General features: G+C 34.8%; 1 protein-coding gene across 3 annotated transcripts; it reads left to right on the top strand.

Annotated features, from left to right (window-relative positions):
- The first annotated feature begins 227 nt into the window (after positions 1 to 227).
- LOC127108465 (nudix hydrolase 18, mitochondrial) lies at positions 228 to 17,669 on the top strand. Of its 3 annotated transcripts, none has more exons than XM_051045935.1 (4): positions 228 to 670; positions 810 to 999; positions 1,098 to 1,226; positions 1,344 to 1,726. In XM_051045935.1, exons 1-4 carry the CDS (start codon positions 597 to 599, stop codon positions 1,443 to 1,445), a joined length of 495 nt encoding a protein of 164 aa, XP_050901892.1. In that variant the 5' UTR covers positions 228 to 596; the 3' UTR covers positions 1,446 to 1,726. The 3 variants fall into 3 exon arrangements, with proteins under 3 accessions (XP_050901892.1, XP_050901891.1, XP_050901890.1); XM_051045934.1 differs by lacking the exons at positions 810 to 999; positions 1,098 to 1,226; positions 1,344 to 1,726 and adding exons at positions 16,906 to 17,095; positions 17,190 to 17,318; positions 17,433 to 17,669 and having other exon boundaries at positions 511 to 670; XM_051045933.1 differs by lacking the exons at positions 228 to 670; positions 810 to 999; positions 1,098 to 1,226; positions 1,344 to 1,726 and adding exons at positions 16,591 to 16,775; positions 16,906 to 17,095; positions 17,190 to 17,318; positions 17,433 to 17,669.
- The last annotated feature ends 3,870 nt before the right edge of the window (positions 17,670 to 21,539 follow it).

The following is a 21,539-nucleotide window of genomic DNA, read 5'->3' as shown; positions in this document are numbered from 1 at the left end:
TGTTATAAACATTTTCTGACAACCTATGGTCCTAAAAGCATATTCAAACAATGGTCCTCTCCACTCTAACTTCTGGGAACTCTCCGTCCAATGAAAAACATCGAGAAAGTAATAAAACAATCATCTAAGGACCATACGAAATAATTTTTTCTTTGTCGGCTATTTGATCCAAAACTTAACAAATTAAAAGCAGCTGTATACAGTGCATCACTATTATCAGTCTCTAGCTGATAGAGTAGAGTAGGAGCCAAGAGGGCATGTATATATATATATACGTATGTGGGCACAACAACAACGTACGTGTTCTTTCTCAGTGAAGCCGTGTCGACTAATACTTTGTTATTGTTACTACCTCAACCTCATCATAAACCATAGCTACTTATTTAATTATTTAATTTAATGTCGACTATATTGTATTATTTTATTTATTATTATATTCCGTGTGAAGGAACGCGACAATAACGCGGTTGGTATGTATTAAGTTTTCTCTATATATCTCTTCTATCCTTTCTATGATTGTATCCACTCTTCATTCATAATCATTCATATCTTCTCTCTTTTCATACTAAGACCATACTTCATAATCTCTTTCAAAGATGGTTTGCATGGTATCTCGATCTGGAAGGGAGTTGCAGAGATACAACAATATGGGTGGCAGACAAGTTGTAGGGTCAGTGTATATATTTTATATTATATTCACTTCATTTTATCACGTTTCAATAAAATTTGGTTGGTGTAATATTTATACAATATTCATTCAAAATAAGTATATTTATTGACTAATTATTATTATAATAATGTTTTTGCAGATGCATACCTTATAGATATAAACAAGACATAGATGGTAATAAAAGCAAGGAGTTGGAAGTACTAATGGTTAGTTCACAGAAAACTCAAAGGTTAATGTTTCCAAAGGGAGGATGGGAACTTGATGAATCTCTTGAACAAGCAGCTTGTAGGGAATCTCTTGAAGAAGCAGGTGTTATAGGATTAGTTGAGGTATATTAATTAATTGGATATTTATATTCTTGTTAATTATGAAAATATTTGATTTATAATGAAACTGAAATTAATATAATTTTCATTTGATATGACAGTGTGAATTGGGACAGTGGAATTTCATTAGCAAGAGACATGGAATATACTATGAAGGGTATATGTTCCCTTTGTTTGTGAAGGAGCAACTTGATTATTGGCCTGAGATAAATCTTAGGACAAGAGTATGGGTATGTTTATACTTAATTATTTATTTAATTTGCATGTTCTATAATTAATTAATTTAAATTTTTGCATGTTTTTAAATATTCTCTAATTTTTCCTTTGTAATTTTTTGTGTTAATTAGATGACTGTTGGTGAAGCTAGAGAAGTTTGTCAACATTGGTGGATGAAGGAAGCATTAGATATATTGGTTCAAAGACTAGTTTCTTCACAACAACAACAATAAAAGATGTAGCATTGATGATTGTTTATTTTTTGAAAAATAATATGAAGTTTACAATTTAAATCTGAAATCAAGAATCAGTTAATATTTTGTTTTTTTAAGTTGAAGATTTTAGAAAGGATTGATTAGGGAGAGTCACAAAATTGTAGAGAAAGAGTTCACATTCTTTTATACACCTATCATACATAAAGGATAGTAGATATCGGTTAGAAGCGTAAGTATACACAATTAAATTAGTGTTAAATAATAAAAAAATATCAATTTTATGAATATTGTACTTGATTGATCAATTAAATTAAACAAAATAATTTATGAGGTAAAAGCAAAGTAATATTGTATAACATGTAATATGAGGTTACAAAATAACATAAATTAATATTGGGTTTAAAATCAAATATGGTGATGTGTGGTGTTGTGTAAGATGACGCTATAACTAAATATCTGTTTGGTTCAGTGTTGCAAGTGCCATACACATGTTTCAATGGTTGGTTGACGTGAAAATAATGAACCTACAAAACTAAGCTTTTACATAAACATGGTTTTTCTGTCGCGATTTGACTAACCGATGCATTTTAACAACGTGAAAATATGCAATAAGTAATTAAGAAATTTATGTCTAAGCATCAAGTAATAACATTATATTTCAAAAATTATTGTTCCTTTTCGGTATTCTCTATTTATCATTTTCTTAAATTTACTACGTGCTTCAGATTCAGATATGTGGTCTTGTTTTAGATTCTTGTATTTGTTTTGAAACTTCTGATACCTTTTCAGAATTTCAAATAAGCAAGATTCTAATTCAGAATGAGATAGATAAGGAAATCCCTCTTCAGAGTCTGACGCAGATTCTAATTCTGATTCTGACATTGTCTTATCATCAGATGCTTCGGTGCGTGCCATCAACGTCACATTTGCTTGCTCTTCCCTCTGAAGACTTTCTTCTTTGGTCAGTTTTTTCTCAGCTTGGGACATTCATTTTTGTAGTGATCTGACTCCTTGCACTCAAAACAAGTAATATCTTTGCTAGCACCTGACTTCTTCAATTCAAATATAGACTCAAAGCAACAACATGTTCTTCTTGATCCTCTAAACTTGCTTTGTCTATTCTTCCAAAGTTGGTTAACTCTTCTAGAAAGAAGAGACAACACATCTTCTTCTTCTTCTTCAGATTCCTCATCTTCTTCAGTTTGAAAGACTTTAGTCTTTTCTGACTTTCCCATAGATTTTAGAGCCACTTATTTAACTTTTCTTTGAGGTTCATCCTCTTTAAGCTCTATCTCGTGACTTCTTAAAGAACTTACAAGTTCTTCAAGAGTGGTGTTGTTTAGATCTTTAGACAACTTCAGCGCAGTTACCATATGCATTCATCTCTTGGGTAAACTTCTGATAATCTCCTTAACATGATATGAAGTAGAGTAACCTTTCTGAAGAAGAGTTCTTTTTGTCCTTGGTTATAGTTTTGATGAAGACAAACGCATCAACAAAAAAAGAAGTCAAAGCTTGAAGACTAAGGCAATCAAGTTCAAATGATCATAAGCTTTGGAAAGTTAATGGAAGAATCAAGATGGTTGAGTATTCTTTACAATTCAAGTATATATATTTTAATTGCTCAGAATTATCATGATACTTTCATCTTGTGCATGCATTCATCTTAACATCGTGCACAAACTTGTTTGAAACTTAATTTATAAGTATTTTTCAAATATTCTGTTTTTGGTAAATTGTGGCATTTGAAATCGCCGTAACAATACTTTAAAACCGCCAAAATTTATACCAGTTACATAAACGTAAAAAAAAAAAATAGTTTTTGAAAAAGTATCAGGTGTAACCGGTTACAAATTCAAAAGTTTCAATTTTCAGGTTATACCGCTTCAGGTGTAACCGAATACACTTATTGTGTTAACCGGTTACCACTGAAGTAGTGAAACCTTTTCATGAAAAGTTTGATTCTTATGCTTTGCAACTGTCATACATCAAACATGACAATGTTTCATGAATATAAAATCTTTAAAAATAGGATATTGCATGTATATATACATGTGGTTTCAATTTTAAAAAGATAAACTATTAGACACAAAACTTTCATATTTTAAAAGAGATTCTTTGACATACAACTGTCACATCTCATAATCCAAACAAGTTTCTAAATTTTCAAATATGAAACTTTCTACATGAACTTTCATACATATTCATTAAAGTTCCATTCATATTATTCTGAGCACTTATGTGTATATGTTTGGATTGTAATGAATACAAAAAGAAGATCAATTAATACATAATTGATTCAAGATCTATAACTTATGTTACAAATTCAGATTTGTGTATATCTTGTTGTCCAGGATTGTTGGAAACAAGAGAGTGAAAAAGAAATGAATGTTTTCTTTTTTCACTTATGTTGCTTATGTTATAATATTGTAGTATTGGTCTTGGTTAAAGATATATACAAAGATCTGACATAGTGAAAAATCTCTCACGGGGAGTGAGAGGACTGGAGTACTCTTGGATTGTGAGAAGAACCAGTATACATCGTTGTGACCTTTACTTTCTGCATTTATTTTTTAACACATTTACTTTCATATCAATTCTAAAAATAATGAAACCAGTGCTAACACTTCAAATAGAGAAAAGTCAAATAAATCTAATTCACCCACCCACCCCCCTCTTAGAGACCGTGCATAAACTTATAACATTTGTCCAGAATCTTCAGTCCTGCAACTAGAGTATGAAACCTTATGAACATGTTCTCAATTGTTTCATCATTCTCCATTTTGAAGGCTTCATATTTTTGTATCAAGGCAAGTGCCTTGGCTACATTCATATTTCCTTCACGAGTCATTTTTAAGGAGTCAAATATAGACTTAAATGTCTCTCTATTTGTGATCTTCTCATACTCAGAATATGATATAACATTCAACAAAATGGTTCTAACTTTATGATGATTTTTGTAATCTTTCTTTTGTTGATCAATCATAACTCTTCTTTATAACTTGTTACCACTATCATCAACAAGATGAATGTAGCCATCAACTACCATATCCCATAGATCCATATCATGACCAAGAAAGAAAATTTCAATTTTGTCTTTCCAATAGTAAAAATTTTCTCCATCCAAAATGGGGGGTTTGGCGTTATAGTGATCTTTGTCGTTGTTAGCAACAATTGCAGCTGCTGGAGGGACTCCTCCCATCGTGTTTCAAAAATATGGATCTTTATCTGACACAGTGAAGTGTTTGATAAACAATCAACACTAAAACCGGGGTTCCGATGTCAATTGAAGGTTACTGAAACACAAGAAAGGAGGGGGTTTGAATTGGGTTTCTAGAATGAAAATCTTTTGCTACCCAAAACAACAAGGAGAGAACTTAGAATAAAAATAATGAACACAAACATTTTTATCCTTGTTTGTTGTTAACGAAGCTATCTCCAGTCCACCGACAAAGGTGATTTTGCCTTATCACAAGGACTTAATCCACTATAACCAAACTTGATTACAACTACAAAGACAAGCTGCCAATTTCTTTTTGAGACAAACTATAATCCAGAGTTTGATTTGTAGAACACACATAGGTTTACTTCTTTGAATCAGAGTGCACTAGGTTTAGAGTCTGATGACGTCACATGACACTTTCTTAGAGTCACAACTTATTTCTAATAGCCACACACTTAACAAAACCATTGGGGTACAAAACTCTTCTTTAAGAACCTGTGTATTGTTATCATAAAAACTTAAGACCAGATGTATAACCAAATCTTATTCTTACACTAAACACATCATATGACTCATCCTTAATTCTAAGGAATTTAGCCCAAGTCCATTTAGTAAAGTCATCAACAATTACAAGTCCATATTTATCCCCGTTGATTGATGCAGTCCCAACAAGACCAAACAAATAATGTGAAGTCTTTCTAAGGGTCTAGAGGTTGAGACAATGTTCTTTGTTCTAAAATAGGTTTTGTTAATTTTCCCAATTTGGCTTGCTTAACAGAGAGCATTTGAATGATAGTTAAGATCTAGAATCCCCTTAACAAGTTTTAACTTGCTAATCTTGGAGATTAAAATCTCTAGTTATCATGACCTAACCTTATGTGTCAGACCCACTTTTCACCATTCACTGATAGAAGGAACACTACCTTCTAATCAGCCAATTCAGAAAAATTGATTTTGTAAACACTGCCTTTCCTTTTTCTCTTAAATACTAGAGACTTATCATATTCATTTATGAATGTACATATGTTCTTATTAATCACTACTTCATAACCATTATCACAAAATTGACTTATTCTAAGTAGGTTATGATTTAGTCTATCTACCAACCAAGCATCATTAATAGATAAAGAGGAGTTACCAATAGTACTTGTCCTAATGATCTTCCCTTTTTGGTTTCCTCCAAATCCCACAGTTCCTCCCTCTTTCGGAGTGAGGGTTTGGAACATATGCCTTTCTCCTATCATATGTCGTGAGCAACCACTATCCAGGTACCAGAATTGCTACTTTGCTTCTCCCTTTAAGCATATACGTAGCAAAAAATGATTTCAGATTTAGGTACCCATAGTCTTATGGGTCCTTTATGATTAGTTATGATATGTTTTCTCTTGTTTTTTTACCTTTTCTCTCATATGGAAAGGCTTGGAGCCATTCAAAACTTTTGATTTAAAAGTTTGTTGTCATGAATGAGTCCTGACCTTAGGTTCTAAACCTTTTAGACCCTTATGACCTAATGGCTTGGGTTCTGGTTTCTTCAGACCCTTTGACTTAGAGTCTTAGGTTCTGGTGACTTCAAAACCTTTTACTTAACAAGTTTAGATTCTGATTGGTTCAGAACCTTTCCATTGTTAGAATCAGGTATAAAATAAGAGTTTAACCCTTTTTGAGTAGATTTAGAAGAAAAGGGATTTGATGGTTTAAACAAGGTTTCAGTCCTTGGATGAAAAGGTTTTTGATGGTAAGATCCATCAAAGCAAGATTAACTTTCTCTTCATCTTTCTCAAAGTATTCTTCTTTATCAAGTTCATCCTATGTAGCCATGAAACTCTTCTTGAATCTATTTCTGAAGTTGTCATTTTGGAATATCCCCTTCGTTGCCCAGTCCTTTTGTAGTTCTGGACATTCAGCAATAAAGTGGCAAAAATTCTTCCAATTGAAGCAACCATTCTGATCATCCTTATTATCTCTTGAACTTGATCCTATGAAGCCACTACTTCTAACAGAGAATTTGTTCTTCTTCTTGGCAAAAAATAGTTTGAAAATTTTATGGCACAGAAGCACGTTACAAATATCCCAAATCAAAAATTGTCTAACCAAACCTGCTATCAAAAAGCTCAGATATGCGTATTAATGGTAACAATATGATAATGATTCATAAATCGATCAACAACAACTAATCGCAACTAGTTGAATGTAAAGTAATACAGACAAGTCTATCTCCAATGATAATTTGCACAAAAATACAAGTGAGGGAATTTGTCGAACATTTAGTGTGTGATAAAAAATGTTTGGAATTCTATATGGTATTATTGTTCTAGAAATCCAATCACAATCAAATGGTTTGTGATCTACACAATAACACCAATTACAAAATGTGTTCAAAATTGTGATCCAAACAAAATTGATCAAACGATCAATGTAATCAATAATTTGCGATTTAAAAATAAAAGATATATATATATATATATATATATATATATATATATATATATATATATATATATATATACAGAGAGAGAGAGAGAGAGAGAGAGAGAGAGAGATAGATAGATAGATAGAGAGAGAGAGAGAGAGTATACAAGGATTTGTTTAGGTAGTTCCCCAATTGACCTCACTCTGGGTACGTCTGCCCTCAATTTGAATTAGAATATAGATATTATATTATATCTTACTTTGTAAAAGTTCGAATACAAGAGATGTAGAAATCTAGCCCTATAAACCCTAGGCTTGATATTGATTCTACCACCTCTAAACCCTTGATCAAAGATTGATCAAGTAACCAATAATGTCGCTTCAATTCACCATTTCACACTACTTCTTTGAACAAAACCTCTTGTTCTTTAAAGCTTTCACTTGGTCGAATTAATTCAAAGTGTACACTTGTTGAAACCCAATATTTACGAATGTGATCCACCGTCCAACGCTACTCCTTTGCCTAAGAACCTCCCGTTCTTCACTCGGTGAAGTCTGGATTGTATATTTCTCTATTATTGGTGTTTGATACCTTACGTGAATAATCTTATTACTATAATCCTACGTGAATTAACAAAACCACTATAACCAATCCCTTGTGATATAACTCACTAATCACTACTCGAAGCTTCCTATTCCTAGTCCACTAGCGTAAGCAGGATTGAGCGATGCAACATAAAATTAATTCACTAGCCACTACTTGGAGTTTCCTAACCCTAGTTATCCAGTGTAAGCATGGAAATTTCCATAGGTCCAACACATAGACTAATGGTTAGTATTCCCTATGTTCCCATAATCAGATTAATAGAGTATCTTACATGAAAAGTATTACGAACGATAAAAATTGAATAGAATTATAGATCAAAAGAATTCATGCAAAATCAAATCAACATATTGCCCAACATTATTGAAACAAATTCATCAAAATACAACCTAATCTAGAGGAGTTTATCTACTCATAATTTAAAATACAATACCAAAAAAAATTAAGAAGAATTGCATATGAGACTCCTCGAAGGATTGACCTCCAATGACTTCAAATGCTCTCCAAATCACCCTTGATGCTGTAAAAATTGTACTTCAGTTGCCAATTTCCCTCCTTTTTCGTGTAAAGTGCAGAACCCCTAAAAAACTAAAATTCCCCTTTTAAAGTAGTCAAAACACGTTTGATAAGCTAAAAAACAGCTGATTACGCGCGTGATACTTTTCTATCGCGCCCGTGATTTTGAACATGCTGAATTGCGTGCGAGATCCTTTCCACTGCGAGCGTGATTGTTCCAGAATGTAGATATTTATTTTAGCTTCATTTTTCAAGAAACTCCGCATCAAAACGAGTTACGTAACTCCAGATAGGATCAATTTATTAGACAGACGTCACGATGTCAATTATGCTGAAAATTGCTCGTTTCTTCACAGTTTCTTCGCGAATTCTTGGCTTTACTCTGTTTCTCCAACTTCTTAATTTTCTTCATACTTATTCATATTTAGATCATTTTTAAGTTGATATTTCTTTGAATTCATCGCAAATACTCATAAAAATCATGTAATGATAAACTATCATCATTATATTAGAATAACAAGTTAGAATGATTAATGTTTTTCTAGCTTTTTTTCATTCATTCTCTATATCTTGCTTCTGAGTGTTAGAATTAGGTTCAATGCTTGTGACTCTTCAACCAATATTTCATTCTCTAATAGTTCATTGAACTAATAAAAAATGAATTATTGATTGAAGAACTACAAACATTAAATAAATTTTTAACTCTCAATGAGGGAGATACGTAGAATGCAAGGAAAAAGCTCGAAAAACATTTTTCAATGTAAGTTTTCTAACATAACTTAATTTTGTATATTATAAATCTCTTATTCAATTAGAAATGTCATTTAGTTAGTGACGAGTTGGTAAACTCTCAAACCACATATGATATAATAAAATCATCTTATAGGGCATGTTGGTTCAACATAGTTTAAACTGCAATGTACAAGATATATCATTAAAAATCAACAACTTACAACATATATCAACAAATACACAATCATCAACAACATACAACTTTTATCAACAACAACATGCCTTAAACGACATAGAACACATATAAACAAACACAAAATCATCAACAACATACGACTTTTATCAACAAAAACATACAAAACATATCTACAAATACAAAATCATCATCAACATACAACTTTTATCAACAACAACATACCTTAAACAACATATATCAACAAACACAAAATCATTAACAACATACAACTTTTATCAACAACAACACACCTTAAACAACATACAACATATATCAACAAAAACAAAATCATCCACAACGTGCAACTTTTTTTAACAACAACATACCTTAAACAACATACAACATATATCAACAAACACAAAATCAGCAACAACAGAAAACTTTTATCAACAACAACATACAACATATATCAACAAAAACAAAACCATAAATAACATACAAATTTTATGAACAACAACATACCTTAAATGAGGAAAAGTCTCACATACCTAAAATGTGAAGATGAAGTCAAAAAATTAATTTTGTGTAACATCTTTCCTTGATATGTAAGAGATGAAGAAGATATGTTGAAGTTTTGTGAAGAAGTGATATAGACTGTTCATGGCGTAAGGAAAAGGCGTGTGAGAGTGTTAAGGTTTCATTTCGAGAGAGACAGTTGTTCTGTCCTGAAGGAGCAAACTTTCGATTAAATATATATTACACTTTTCAACACAGTTGCTTAAAACAATCGTGATATAATACAAATACTTTTTACAACAATTGCTACTTTAGACCGTTGTGAAAGGTATTTTATTTTAAAGATAAATATTAAGATTATAAGTGACACACTCATATTGTAAACAAATAAAAATTAAAACTGTTGGTGTTGGGAATCGAAGCATGTAATCCTTAACATATCACTACATTTATACCTATGGATCGTAGTGAAAAGTCTTTTAGTAAAATAAATAAAAAAACAGACGCCTAAATAAGATTTATGTGTTTAGTGCTCTTATTGTTTCTTCAGATATCCAAATAATTTCTTTTACTTCTACTTCATAGATCTGACATGTCAAACATCACTACTAATATTGTTGTTGTTGTTGTTGTTGTAGTGGTGATGTTGTTGAGATCCAAAACCCGAGTTTTTGTTGTTGCTTATGTTGTTATCATTGATGTTGTTTTTGGTGATGTTGTTGTTCTTGTTTTTTAGACCCTACACCCTAGAGGTTGTTTATTGATGTTGTTGTTGTTTATTGATGTTGTTGTTCTTGATATTGTGTTTGATGTTGTTGTTTTCTTGTTGTTTTCGTTCAACTTGCTTTCATATTTGTTCATTTTTCAAAGCATCAAATTTTATGCTTTCAAGAATGAATTGGTAGAAAAGGAAGTGTTGAATAAAGAACTTGAAAAATTGTAGAGATTTTAATCATAAAACAACATGAGAAGAATGATGAGTTGCATGATGCTTCAAAATCATAATAATGTAATTTGTTCTTCAAATATAACACAATTGTTCATATAATTATTTTCCTAACTAATTTTGAGAAGTTATAGTTCAGTATAGGGTTTAGTGAAATAAGCAATCCACATTAGATTTAATAAACTCAAAATAGTTCTATTCCTCGATTTTATGAGATAACCGAGGTGAAAATATGATATATCCGTCGATGAAATTACAAAACCGAATGGATATGTGTTTTTGTCATTTCAGAATTCCAAAAAGATCTCCATGTGGATCGAACCATGACCTTATCACATATTCGTTGGTTTTTTAAAACAGAGATGTTAAGTGTGCACTTTTCATGATGTCATTCGTTACTTTGACTCAATAGCTGAGGTTACATCTCATTTGCGTGTGACGTTAAAAACATTATTTGTAATAATGACATTAGATTTATTTTGTAGTAGTATTTTTGATGACTTTAGAGTATCTATTTTTAAAGGAAAGCTCAATGTCAAACATATTTAGGTCATCTCACACAAGGTAATAACTAAACTATCTACACGGGAAAGACATAGTTTTTCATGATGTGTCGAGTTTGTTGGAATAAATTTAAATGTGTATGGGGGAGTTCAAAAGTTTATTCTCTTGGGTAATCAAACTATCCTAGGGACCTGATAGTATTCATTACTGCATTTAATTACTTGTCTTTCCTTGTCTGGCCTTATCTCTATATAAGGACCAGACCTCTTTGTAAAACATTAAGACATTTGAATATAAGTGAAGATTGTAGAGAAAAGTCTGTTCCTCCTCCCTCCGTCTAAAACCTTATATCTCGTGTCTTCAAATTGGTATCAGAGCTCATGGCGAGCCTGACCAGTCAAATGCCGTTGCCACGGCTGACGAAGTCCAATTATGAGAATTGGAGCATCCAGATGAAAGCGTTGCTGGGCTCATTGGATGCGTGGGAAGTCACCAATGATGGCTTTGAAGATCCAGGTAACACAACAGGTCTCAATGCCGCCCAGACGAAGGCGTTGAAAGAGACGCGGTCGAAAGACAAAACAGCATTATACATGCTGTTCAGAGCAGTGGACGAATCAGCATTCGAAAAGATTGCTGGTTCAACCACGTCGAAGGGGGCCTGGGACACTTTAGAGAAAGCGTACAGAGGAGCAGACAGAGTAAAGCAAGTTAGATTGCAAACTCTTCGAGGGGAGATGGAGAGGATGAAGATGAAGAAGACAGAGTCCGTAGCGGACTATATTACGCGCGTGCAGACAGTGGCGAATCAGATGAGTCGAAATGGAGAGGCAATGACAGAGGGCCGAATTGTCGAAAAGATTCTAAGATCTTTAACGGACAAGTTCGAAAACATTGTGTGCGCTATAGAGGAAGCAAAGGACCTTTCGACAATCACTGTCGAAGAGGTTGCTGGGTCGCTCGAAGCACATGAGCAGCGAAAAATGAAAAAGAAAGAAGAGGCAATCGAAGAGGCAGATTCGAGCAGAGATGAAAAGGCACTCTTCTCTCAAAACTGGAGAGGGAGAGGACGTGGTCATGGAGGACGTGATAGCGGTCGAAGCTACCAAAACTATAGTCTCGACAGAGGACAATCTAGCCAACAAAACTGGCATGGTAGAGGTCGAAATCAAAGAGGTGGAAGAACAAATTACAATAGTATCGAATGCTATAAGTGCAACAAACAGGGGCATTACGCGAAGGATTGCAATTCCTACAGTTGCCACAACTGTGGAAAGATGGGACATCTTGCAAGAGACTGTCGATCGAGGAGGAGAGTTGAAGAAACGTCTAAATTTGCCCTAGAATCAGAATCGAACTCGGGACCTCTCGCACCCAAATCGAATGAAGGATTCTTGTTAATGGCGCAGAAGGAAGAAGATGCAGACAGTGACACAATGTGGTACCTCGACTCAGGTGCAAGCAATCACATGTGTGGTCACAAACACCTGTTCAAAGAATTAAAGACTGTCGAAGATGGACACGTCTCATTTGGAGATGCCTCGAGGGTGAAGGTCGAAGGAAAAGGAACTATATGTTTCTTACAGAAAAAAGGTGTAGTAGGATCAATCGAAGGAGTCTACTATGTACCAAATCTCAAAGCAAATATCTTGAGTTTGGGACAACTAACAGAGAAGGGGTATTCGATACTCATGGAGGATCGAAACCTGCAGCTGAAGGACAAGACAGGACGTCTAGTTGCCTTAGTCGAAATGGGGAAGAATCGAATGTATAAGCTGAACCTGAAGAGCATTCGAGAGAAATGCTTGCATGTTAATGTCGAAGACCAAGCATCCCTATGGCACTTGCGTTTTGGACACTTACATCAGGCTGGACTAAGAAGACTGTCGAAGAAGAATATGGTGCATGGACTACCAGACGTGGAGTTCGATGAAAAATTCTGTGAAGACTGTGTTTTTGGCAAGCAAACCAGAACTTCCTTTCAAAAGAAGGCAGAATATCAGGCAAAGCAAATTCTGGAACTAATCCACACTGACATATGTGGACCAATCACTCCAGAATCATTCAGTGGCAAGAAATACTTCATTTCTTTCATCGATGACTATTCGAGAAAGACTTGGGCGTATTTTCTGAAGGAGAAGTCTGAAGCATTCGAGACATTTAGAAAGTTTAAAGTGATGGTTGAAAATGCAACTGACAGACGCATCAAAGCGCTTCGATCAGACAGAGAAGGAGAATATACTTCGACAACATTCATGAAGTACTGTGAGGAACAAGGCATAAGAAGATTTCTGACCACAACATACTCACCTCAACAAAATGGAGTAGCTGAGAGGAAGAATCGAACAGTGCTTGATATGGTTCGATCAATGCTGAAGAACAAGAACATGTCGAAGGAATTTTGGGCAGAAGCTGTACAATGTGCAGTTTATGTCCAGAATAGATGTCCTCACTCGAAGCTTGGAGACATAACACCTCAAGAAGCCTGGAGTGGACAGAAGCCAACTGTGTCTCACTTTAGAATTTTTGGAAGCGTGGCTTATGCACATGTGCCTGATCAAAGGAGAACGAAGCTGGAGGATAAGAGTCAGAAGTATATACTTATTGGGTATGATGAGAAATCGAAAGGCTATAGGCTTTTCGACCCAATAAACAAAAAGGTGATTGTAAGCAGGGACGTTCGAGTAAATGAAGCAAGCAGATGGGACTGGAGCAGTTCGATTGAAGCTCTCGTCGAAGAAGAAGAAGCAACACCAGTTGTTGTGCCAACAGACACTTCGATAGAACCTGAAGATTCCGATGATGAAAATGAGCCTTCACAACCCAGATTAAGAAGTCTGCAAGATTTGTATGAAAACACAGAAGAGGTACACCTTGTATGCTTGCTGGCAGATACTGAAGATGTGAGTTTCGAAGAAGCTATGAGAAATCGAAACTGGAAGAATGCAATGGATGAAGAAATCAAAGCCATCGAAAAGAACAATACTTGGGAACTAGCAGAGCTACCAAAAGGAAGTCAGACTATTGGCGTGAAGTGGGTATTTAAGAAGAAGATGAATGCTGAAGGCAAGATCGAAAGATACAAAGCAAGGCTGGTAGCGAAAGGCTATAAGCAGAAAGCAGGAATTGATTATGATGAAGTGTTTGCGCCTGTTGCCAGAATGGAAACTATTCGATTACTCATTTCACATGCAGCTCAATACAAATGGCCAATACAACAGATGGATGTCAAGTCAGCGTTCCTGAATGGTGTGCTCAAAGAAGAAGTGTACGTCGAACAGCCACCAGGATATATGAAGATCGAAAGCGAAGGCAAAGTGCTGAGATTGAAGAAAGCACTCTATGGGCTGAAGCAAGCGCCAAGAGCGTGGAATACTCGAATAGACACGTACTTCAAAGAAAATGGCTTTCAGCAATGTCCTTATGAACATGCTGTATATGTAAAGAAGGCTGGAGAAAGATTGCTGCTTGTTGCCCTCTACGTCGATGACCTGATTTTTCTGGGCAACAACAAACGGTTAATTGAAGAATTCAAAAGAGAAATGACACAGGAATTCGAGATGACAGACTTAGGTCTGATGAAATATTTTCTTGGACTAGAGGTTCGACAAGAAGAAGATGGCATTTTTGTCTCTCAGGAAAAGTATGCCGAAGATATTCTGAAGAGGTTCAACATGGATAGCTGCAATCCAATCTCGACACCAATGGAACCTGGAGCAAAGCTTTCGAAATTTGATGGGGGAGAACGCGTCGAAGCGAACAAATTTCGAAGCTTGGTTGGAAGCCTCCGATACCTTACTTGCACAAGGCCTGACCTCTCACTAAGTGTGGGAATTGTGAGTCGATTCATGGAGGAACCAGTCTATGCTCACTGGAAAGTTTTAAAGAGAATTCTTCGATACGTCCAAGGAACTGTGTCACTTGGAATGTTTTATTCGAAGGCAGAAGAGTACAAGCTGACTGGATACTCAGATAGTGATTGGTGCGGAGATGTTGATGATCGAAAGAGCACCTCAGGCTATGTTTTCTTCATGGGAAACACTGCTTTCACATGGCTTTCGAGGAAGCAGCCAATTGTGACTCTCTCGACGTGTGAAGCTGAATACGTTGCAGCATCTTGGTGCGTGTGTCATGCAATTTGGCTGAGGAGATTGCTAAACAAAATAGAATCGAAGCAGGAAGACGCAACATTGATAAGAGTTGATAACAAATCTGCTATCGAACTGGCGAAGAATCCAGTAAATCACGAAAGGAGCAAGCACATTGACGTCCGCTTCCACTTCATTCGAGAACACGTGAAGGAAGGAAGTGTCGAACTAAAACATGTTGCAAGCAAGGACCAAGCAGCAGACATTTTGACCAAACCACTATCGAAGGAGCTGTTCGATAGAGGCAAGAAGATGTTGGGCATGATTGATCGGAAGAACATTTAAATTTATGGGGGAGTTTTGTTGGAATAAATTTAAATGTGTATGGGGGAGTTCAAAAGTTTATTCTCTTGGGTAATCAAACTATCCTAGGGACCTGATAGTATTCATTACTGCATTTAATTACTTGTCTTTCCTTGTCTGGCCTTATCTCTATATAAGGACCAGACCTCTTTGTAAAACATTAAGACATTTGAATATAAGTGAAGATTGTAGAGAAAAGTCTGTTCCTCCTCCCTCCGTCTAAAACCTTATATCTCGTGTCTTCAGAGTTCAGCTGTTCTATGAATGTTATTTTATAGCCTCAAAATTTATGGGTGGCCAAAAAATCTTTTAAAAAGATTGGATAAGTGCATTAGAAATTTTGTGTAGGTAGATATTATTGACACAAGAAAACTAGTCAGTCTCTCTTGGGAGAAATTTTTCACTTTATCTCTGCATTGGACATAGTCTAAGAAAAATTAAAAGAATCAATAAAAATGATATCTCACTCTTGGATGAAACATGACCAGAACCAACAAACACTGAAAAATAAGATATTATATTTAGTGACGAATGGTAGTAACGATTTCTTTTCTCTTTTCTGTTTGATTCTGCACTTGACTCTTGGCCAATAATCATACACCATGTCGTCTAGATTATGAGGAGCAGCATTGGCACACGCACTGTTGTTATAATCTACAGCATTATAACATGTGTTGATTGCGAATGTCTGGGGAATGGAGTTCCATCACTATCTAGTTGATGCAATTATGAAAATAGAGTATGAGCCAAGAAGGGACATGCATATATCATCAATACTGCATATGTGGACACAATGTGTTCTTTCTTACTCATGATAAGAACAAGACAGTAACGCGTCTGGTGTGTATTAAGTTTTATGTATATATATCTTCTCTCTTGGCCACTTTTTCTATCCACCTTTCATTCTTAATCATATTCTATATATATATATATATATATATATATATATATATATATATATATATATATATATATATATATATATATATATATATATATATATATATATATATATATATATATATATATATATATATATATATATATATATATATATATATATATATATATATATATATATATATATATATATCTTCGCTTTATCTTCATATATTATCAAACCTCAGTACTAAAAACCTACTTCATCATCTCTTTTCTATATTCTTACTTTCTTGGTTGTTAATTAACTCTTTGGAAGATGGTTTGTTTGGTATCTCGAACTGGAAGAGAGTTGCAGAGATACAACAACATGGGTGGCAGACAAGTTGTAGGGTCAGTATATATATATATATTCACTTCATTTTATCACGTTTCAATATAATTTGTTAGGTGAAATATTTATACAATATTCATTCAAAATAAGTATATTTATTGACTAATTATTGTAATAATGTTTTTGCAGATGCATACCTTATAGATATAAACAAGACATGGATGGTAATAAAAGCAACGAGTTGGAAGTACTAATGGTTAGTTCACAGAAAACTCAAAGGTTAATGTTTCCAAAGGGAGGATGGGAACTTGATGAATCTCTAGAACAAGCAGCTTGTAGGGAATCTCTTGAAGAAGCAGGTGTTATAGGATTAGTTGAGGTATATTAATTAATTGGATATTTATATACTTGTTAATTATGAAAATATTTGATTTATAATAAAACTGAGATAGAAATTTCATTTGATATTACAGTGTGAATTGGGACAGTGGAATTTCATTAGCAAGAGACATGGAATATACTATGAAGGGTATATGTTCCCTTTGTTTGTGAAGGAGCAACTTGATTATTGGCCTGAGATAAATCTTAGGACAAGAGTATGGGTATGTTTATACTCAAATATTTATTTAATTTGCATGTTCTATAATTAACTAATTTAAAAATATGTATTTTAAAAAAAAATTCTAATTTTTTTAAAATATTTTTTTGTTAATTAGATGACTGTTGCTCAAGCTAGAGAAGTTTGTCAACATTGGTGGATGAAGGAAGCATTAGATATATTGGTTCAAAGACTAGTTTCTTCACAACAACAACTAAAAAGGAAGCATTAGACATAAGTGAATTTCTTTCTGTTGGAGTAATTTGAGATTAATGGCATGATGAAAAAGAAAGTATTGAACTACATTAAGCTAGAGCTTTTAATAAATAAGAATGGACAAAGATGGAAAATTGAATTTTGTTGTCAAAGTAGAATGTCAATTCATGATTAAGGTGATTATATACAAGTGAACTCTTAACAAATTTATACACACGTTATACAACTCTTAGAACAAAAAGGTTTTCAAGAAAGATGAGAGAAGAAGAGAGAAAAAAGAAAAAAATATTATAAATTGAATTTGTGATAAGCGAAATCTTTATTGAGTGAAGTTGTTAAGATTTACATTATACAATGCCTTTTTATAGGCAACTAAAGCCCAGACCCAAAACTATACAAATTTATCAAAGTCCAAAACATACAAAATGCAAAGTACAAAACTACAAGTTACATTTCGACATAACAACTACACCTTGACTAGCTACTTCAACATACTTGAATGCTAGCTTTCGACAGAACATCGCATTATAACTTCTAACACACCCCATAATTCATGTTCTCGAGACTTCTCATCCTGATGCTTCTCTTCAACTCGCTGAAGCTGACTTTCTTCAAAGATTTGGTGAGTATATCAACTAGTTGCCATTTTGTCTTGCAATGATAAAGTTCAAGCTTTCCTTTGTTAACTTGATCTCTCAGAAAATGATACCCCCTATCTATGTGTTTACTTCGACCATGACACATTGGATGATTCGCAAGGTCGATGGTTAACTTGTTGTTGACAAATAACTTCACTTTCCTAGGTTCCATTATCTTGAGCTCTTCGACCAACATTTTTATCCATGCTACTTGTCATGCTGCATATGATGCAACCACATACTCCACTTCACACGATAACAAAACCACAATGCTTTGCTTCCTTGAGCTCCATGATATTAAAGCGCTTTCATTCATGAATATGTAACCTGCAGTACTCTTCTTCTCGTCTTGATCTCCACTAAAATCTGAATCAGTATAGCCATATACCTCTACATCTGTGTTGGTCTTTTTTTTCCTCGACATTAGCATACCATGATCAATTGTACCTTTGATGTATCTATGCATTCTATTGATTGCAATGAGATGATATTCTTGAGGTTTCTCCATGAATATGATAAACAGTCTAACACTTTGATACATATATGGCCCGGTCTTGCAAAGATACCTCAAGGACCCAATTATTTATTTGTACAATGTTGCACTTACAAACTCATCATTTGTATCCTTCATCAACTTTGCTCCAATTTCTAATGGTGTAGCAGTTGCATTATGTAAAGGCAAATTGTCATACAACATACAATCATAGGTTTCGATGATGACAAATGACCACCATGGATGAATCGGCATTGTCGATTCCACTTCTACAAAACAAATGCAACATATCACCTATCATATCCTTTTTCTATGCTCATCTAAAACTGCTATATTTCATACAACATATGTGGATAAAATGTGGTCATGACAAAATGCATGAAAACCACAAAAATATGAATTTTTGCAGATTTGCAGGGTTTGAGTCGACCGCAAGGGTCAGCGCATGAACCACGGGTCAGCGCATAACATAGACCAGTTGGTGACTGGTCAGCGCATGGTGGCGTGAGTCGACCACAGGTCGGCGCATGGCATAGTGCAGTTGGCCACGGGTCAGCGCATGGAAGACTTGAGTCGACCACAGGGTCGGCGCATGAAACTTTCATTTTCCCACGGGTCAACGCACGCCGACCTATGGTCGACGCATACTGAAGCATTCTTCAGTCTGTCCAAAATTGCAGGCCATGCATCGACGCATAGACCTGCTATGGTCGACCGCTCGTGCGCAAATTCAGTTTTTGAGTATTTTCCACTCTGTTTGAAAAGCTGTTAATTTTGTTTGGTAAGTTGGTTACTATATATAGAAGGTTAGTTACTTGTATCAACTAACATTTTGTCAAATTGATTCAAGTGTTCAAAGAAACAAGAAAAAGTGAAATAGGTGTCCAAGATTCATCATCTTCATCTTCAACATCTCACAACACACAACCATTTTTGAAGTGCTTTGTGATTGGTTAAAGGTGATAAGGTTCGAAGCCGAGATTGGGGAATCCGATTCGGGTTGAAGCTTGTGACAGGTTTTTTCTTGAATAAAACCGTTGGGGTTTTGTCCTCCAAGACTGGTTTGTGTTTGGGGTTTTTTTGACGAATTTCTTCATCAAGTTTCAGCTGAGCGAAGGTGATTGAGAAGAGGAAGTCTTTGTCAATCTAGTAGCGGATTCAGTGAAATTGAAGGGAAGATTTCGGGTTCGTTTTATTGTCGTTGAGATCAGCCGGGCCGAGGGTTTGAAGAACCGAGGGTTATTCAACAAAGGGGCTGGAATCGGAGGTCTATCAACAACAATCGAAGGGCTTGATTCATCTTGAATCAAGGAATAAGGAGTGGAAGCAACATTCAACGACTTGCGAGTTCTGTTGTATATTTGCTTTGCAATCCTTGTATAAACGATTAAATTCAACAGGTGATATCTATTAAATCATCTCAATTCTAGATTTAGAATTGAGGGCAGACGTACCCCGAAGCGAGGACGACGGGGGAACTGCCTCATCAAATCCTTGCCTTCTTCAATTTTCTGCATAATTGTTTTTAGCTTAAAAATTAAGTGATTTTAGTATAAGCACTTTTGTAAAACCGTGATATTAATTGAGTAAGAGGTTAAAACTCTGTTTTTGAATCCAAAGTACAATAGAATCTTGTACTAGATTAATTGGAATCACTTACTCAACATAAATATCACTTGGAGTCTTTCTACACACCAAGTGTTTGATAATTTGCCTAAACCAAAATTATCTTAGTCGCATATCTAGTTTGGTTTGCTCTTTGAATCATTGGAACTAGGAATCCTAGTAAGTGAAACAAATCATTGATTGTGTGTCTAGTGTAGTGATTCTTATTCCACATTATCACTAATCCATAGGCTTGACGCATATCCGGTTTTCCAATAACAGTTCGTTTTAGACTATATTTTCCTCGGCCGCTTCCGCACTTAAAACAAATTTTCAAAACCAATTTTTAATTGGTAGCGCCGACTCAAATTTTAATTGGGATCTATTCAACCCTCCCCCCTTCTAGATCCGTGCCATAGTCTAACAAGTGGTATCAGGAGCTCCGGTTGACTCCGTGCTTCAAAATATAACTTTGATAGAAAATGGCTAACGAACCTAAAGGGGCTTATAATAGAGCTCCCATTTTCAATGGTGAAAATTATAGTTATTGGAAAGACTGTATGCGGGTGCACATAAATTCCATAGATAGAAAAATATGGAACGTTATTCTCAATGGTCCAATTGAAATAACCATGACCAATGAGAATAATGAATTAGTGCCTAAGCCCGAAGCACAATGGACCGATGATGATGAAAAGAAATACAATTATGATTGGAAAGCCAAAAATGTCCTAATCTCCTCATTAGGTGTAGATGAATACTATCGTGTATCCCATTGTCCTACTGCTAAGGCCATGTGGGATTCACTACAAATTGCCCATGAGGGGACGAACGATGTTAAGTTGGCAAGAATCAACACACTAACACAAGAGTTTGATCTCTTTTTCATGGAGCAAGGGGAAACCATTGCTGACATGCAAAAGAGATTTACTCATCTTATCAATCGATTACATTCACTAGGTAGGCCGGTTTCCAATGAAGTTGCTACTAATAAGATCTTAAGATGTCTTAACAGGGAATGGCAGCCGAAAGTGACCGCCATCAAAGAAGCAAATGATCTTACCATATTAGACTTGACAACATTATTTGGCAAACTACAAGAGCATGAACAAGTACTCTTGAGCCTAGAACAACACCAAAAGAAAGAAAAGAAGGACAAAGCAAAGGTGAGTGAAAAGAAATCTATAGCTTTAAAGACTTCCTCCTCGAAGTCTCAAGCAAAAGAGCAAAGTGATTATTCCTCGAGCGACGAAGAAGAAGAGGACAAGAGCGA

The sequence above is a fragment of the Lathyrus oleraceus genome, chromosome 7, assembly GCF_024323335.1.
Source record: "Lathyrus oleraceus cultivar Zhongwan6 chromosome 7, CAAS_Psat_ZW6_1.0, whole genome shotgun sequence".
NCBI lineage: Eukaryota > Viridiplantae > Streptophyta > Magnoliopsida > Fabales > Fabaceae > Lathyrus > Lathyrus oleraceus.
This window is presented reverse-complemented; position numbering and strand designations above follow the sequence as displayed.

Bases quoted from the DNA above. Each gene is read 5' to 3' on its own strand.
- LOC127108465 (XM_051045934.1), top strand. From the start codon at position 597: ATGGTTTGCATGGTATCTCGATCTGGAAGGGAGTTGCAGAGATACAAC. The intron at 671-16,905 runs GTCAGTGTATAT...ATGTTTTTGCAG, and splicing joins GGTGGCAGACAAGTTGTAGG to ATGCATACCTTATAGATATA. The intron at 17,096-17,189 runs GTATATTAATTA...TTGATATTACAG, and splicing joins GTGTTATAGGATTAGTTGAG to TGTGAATTGGGACAGTGGAA.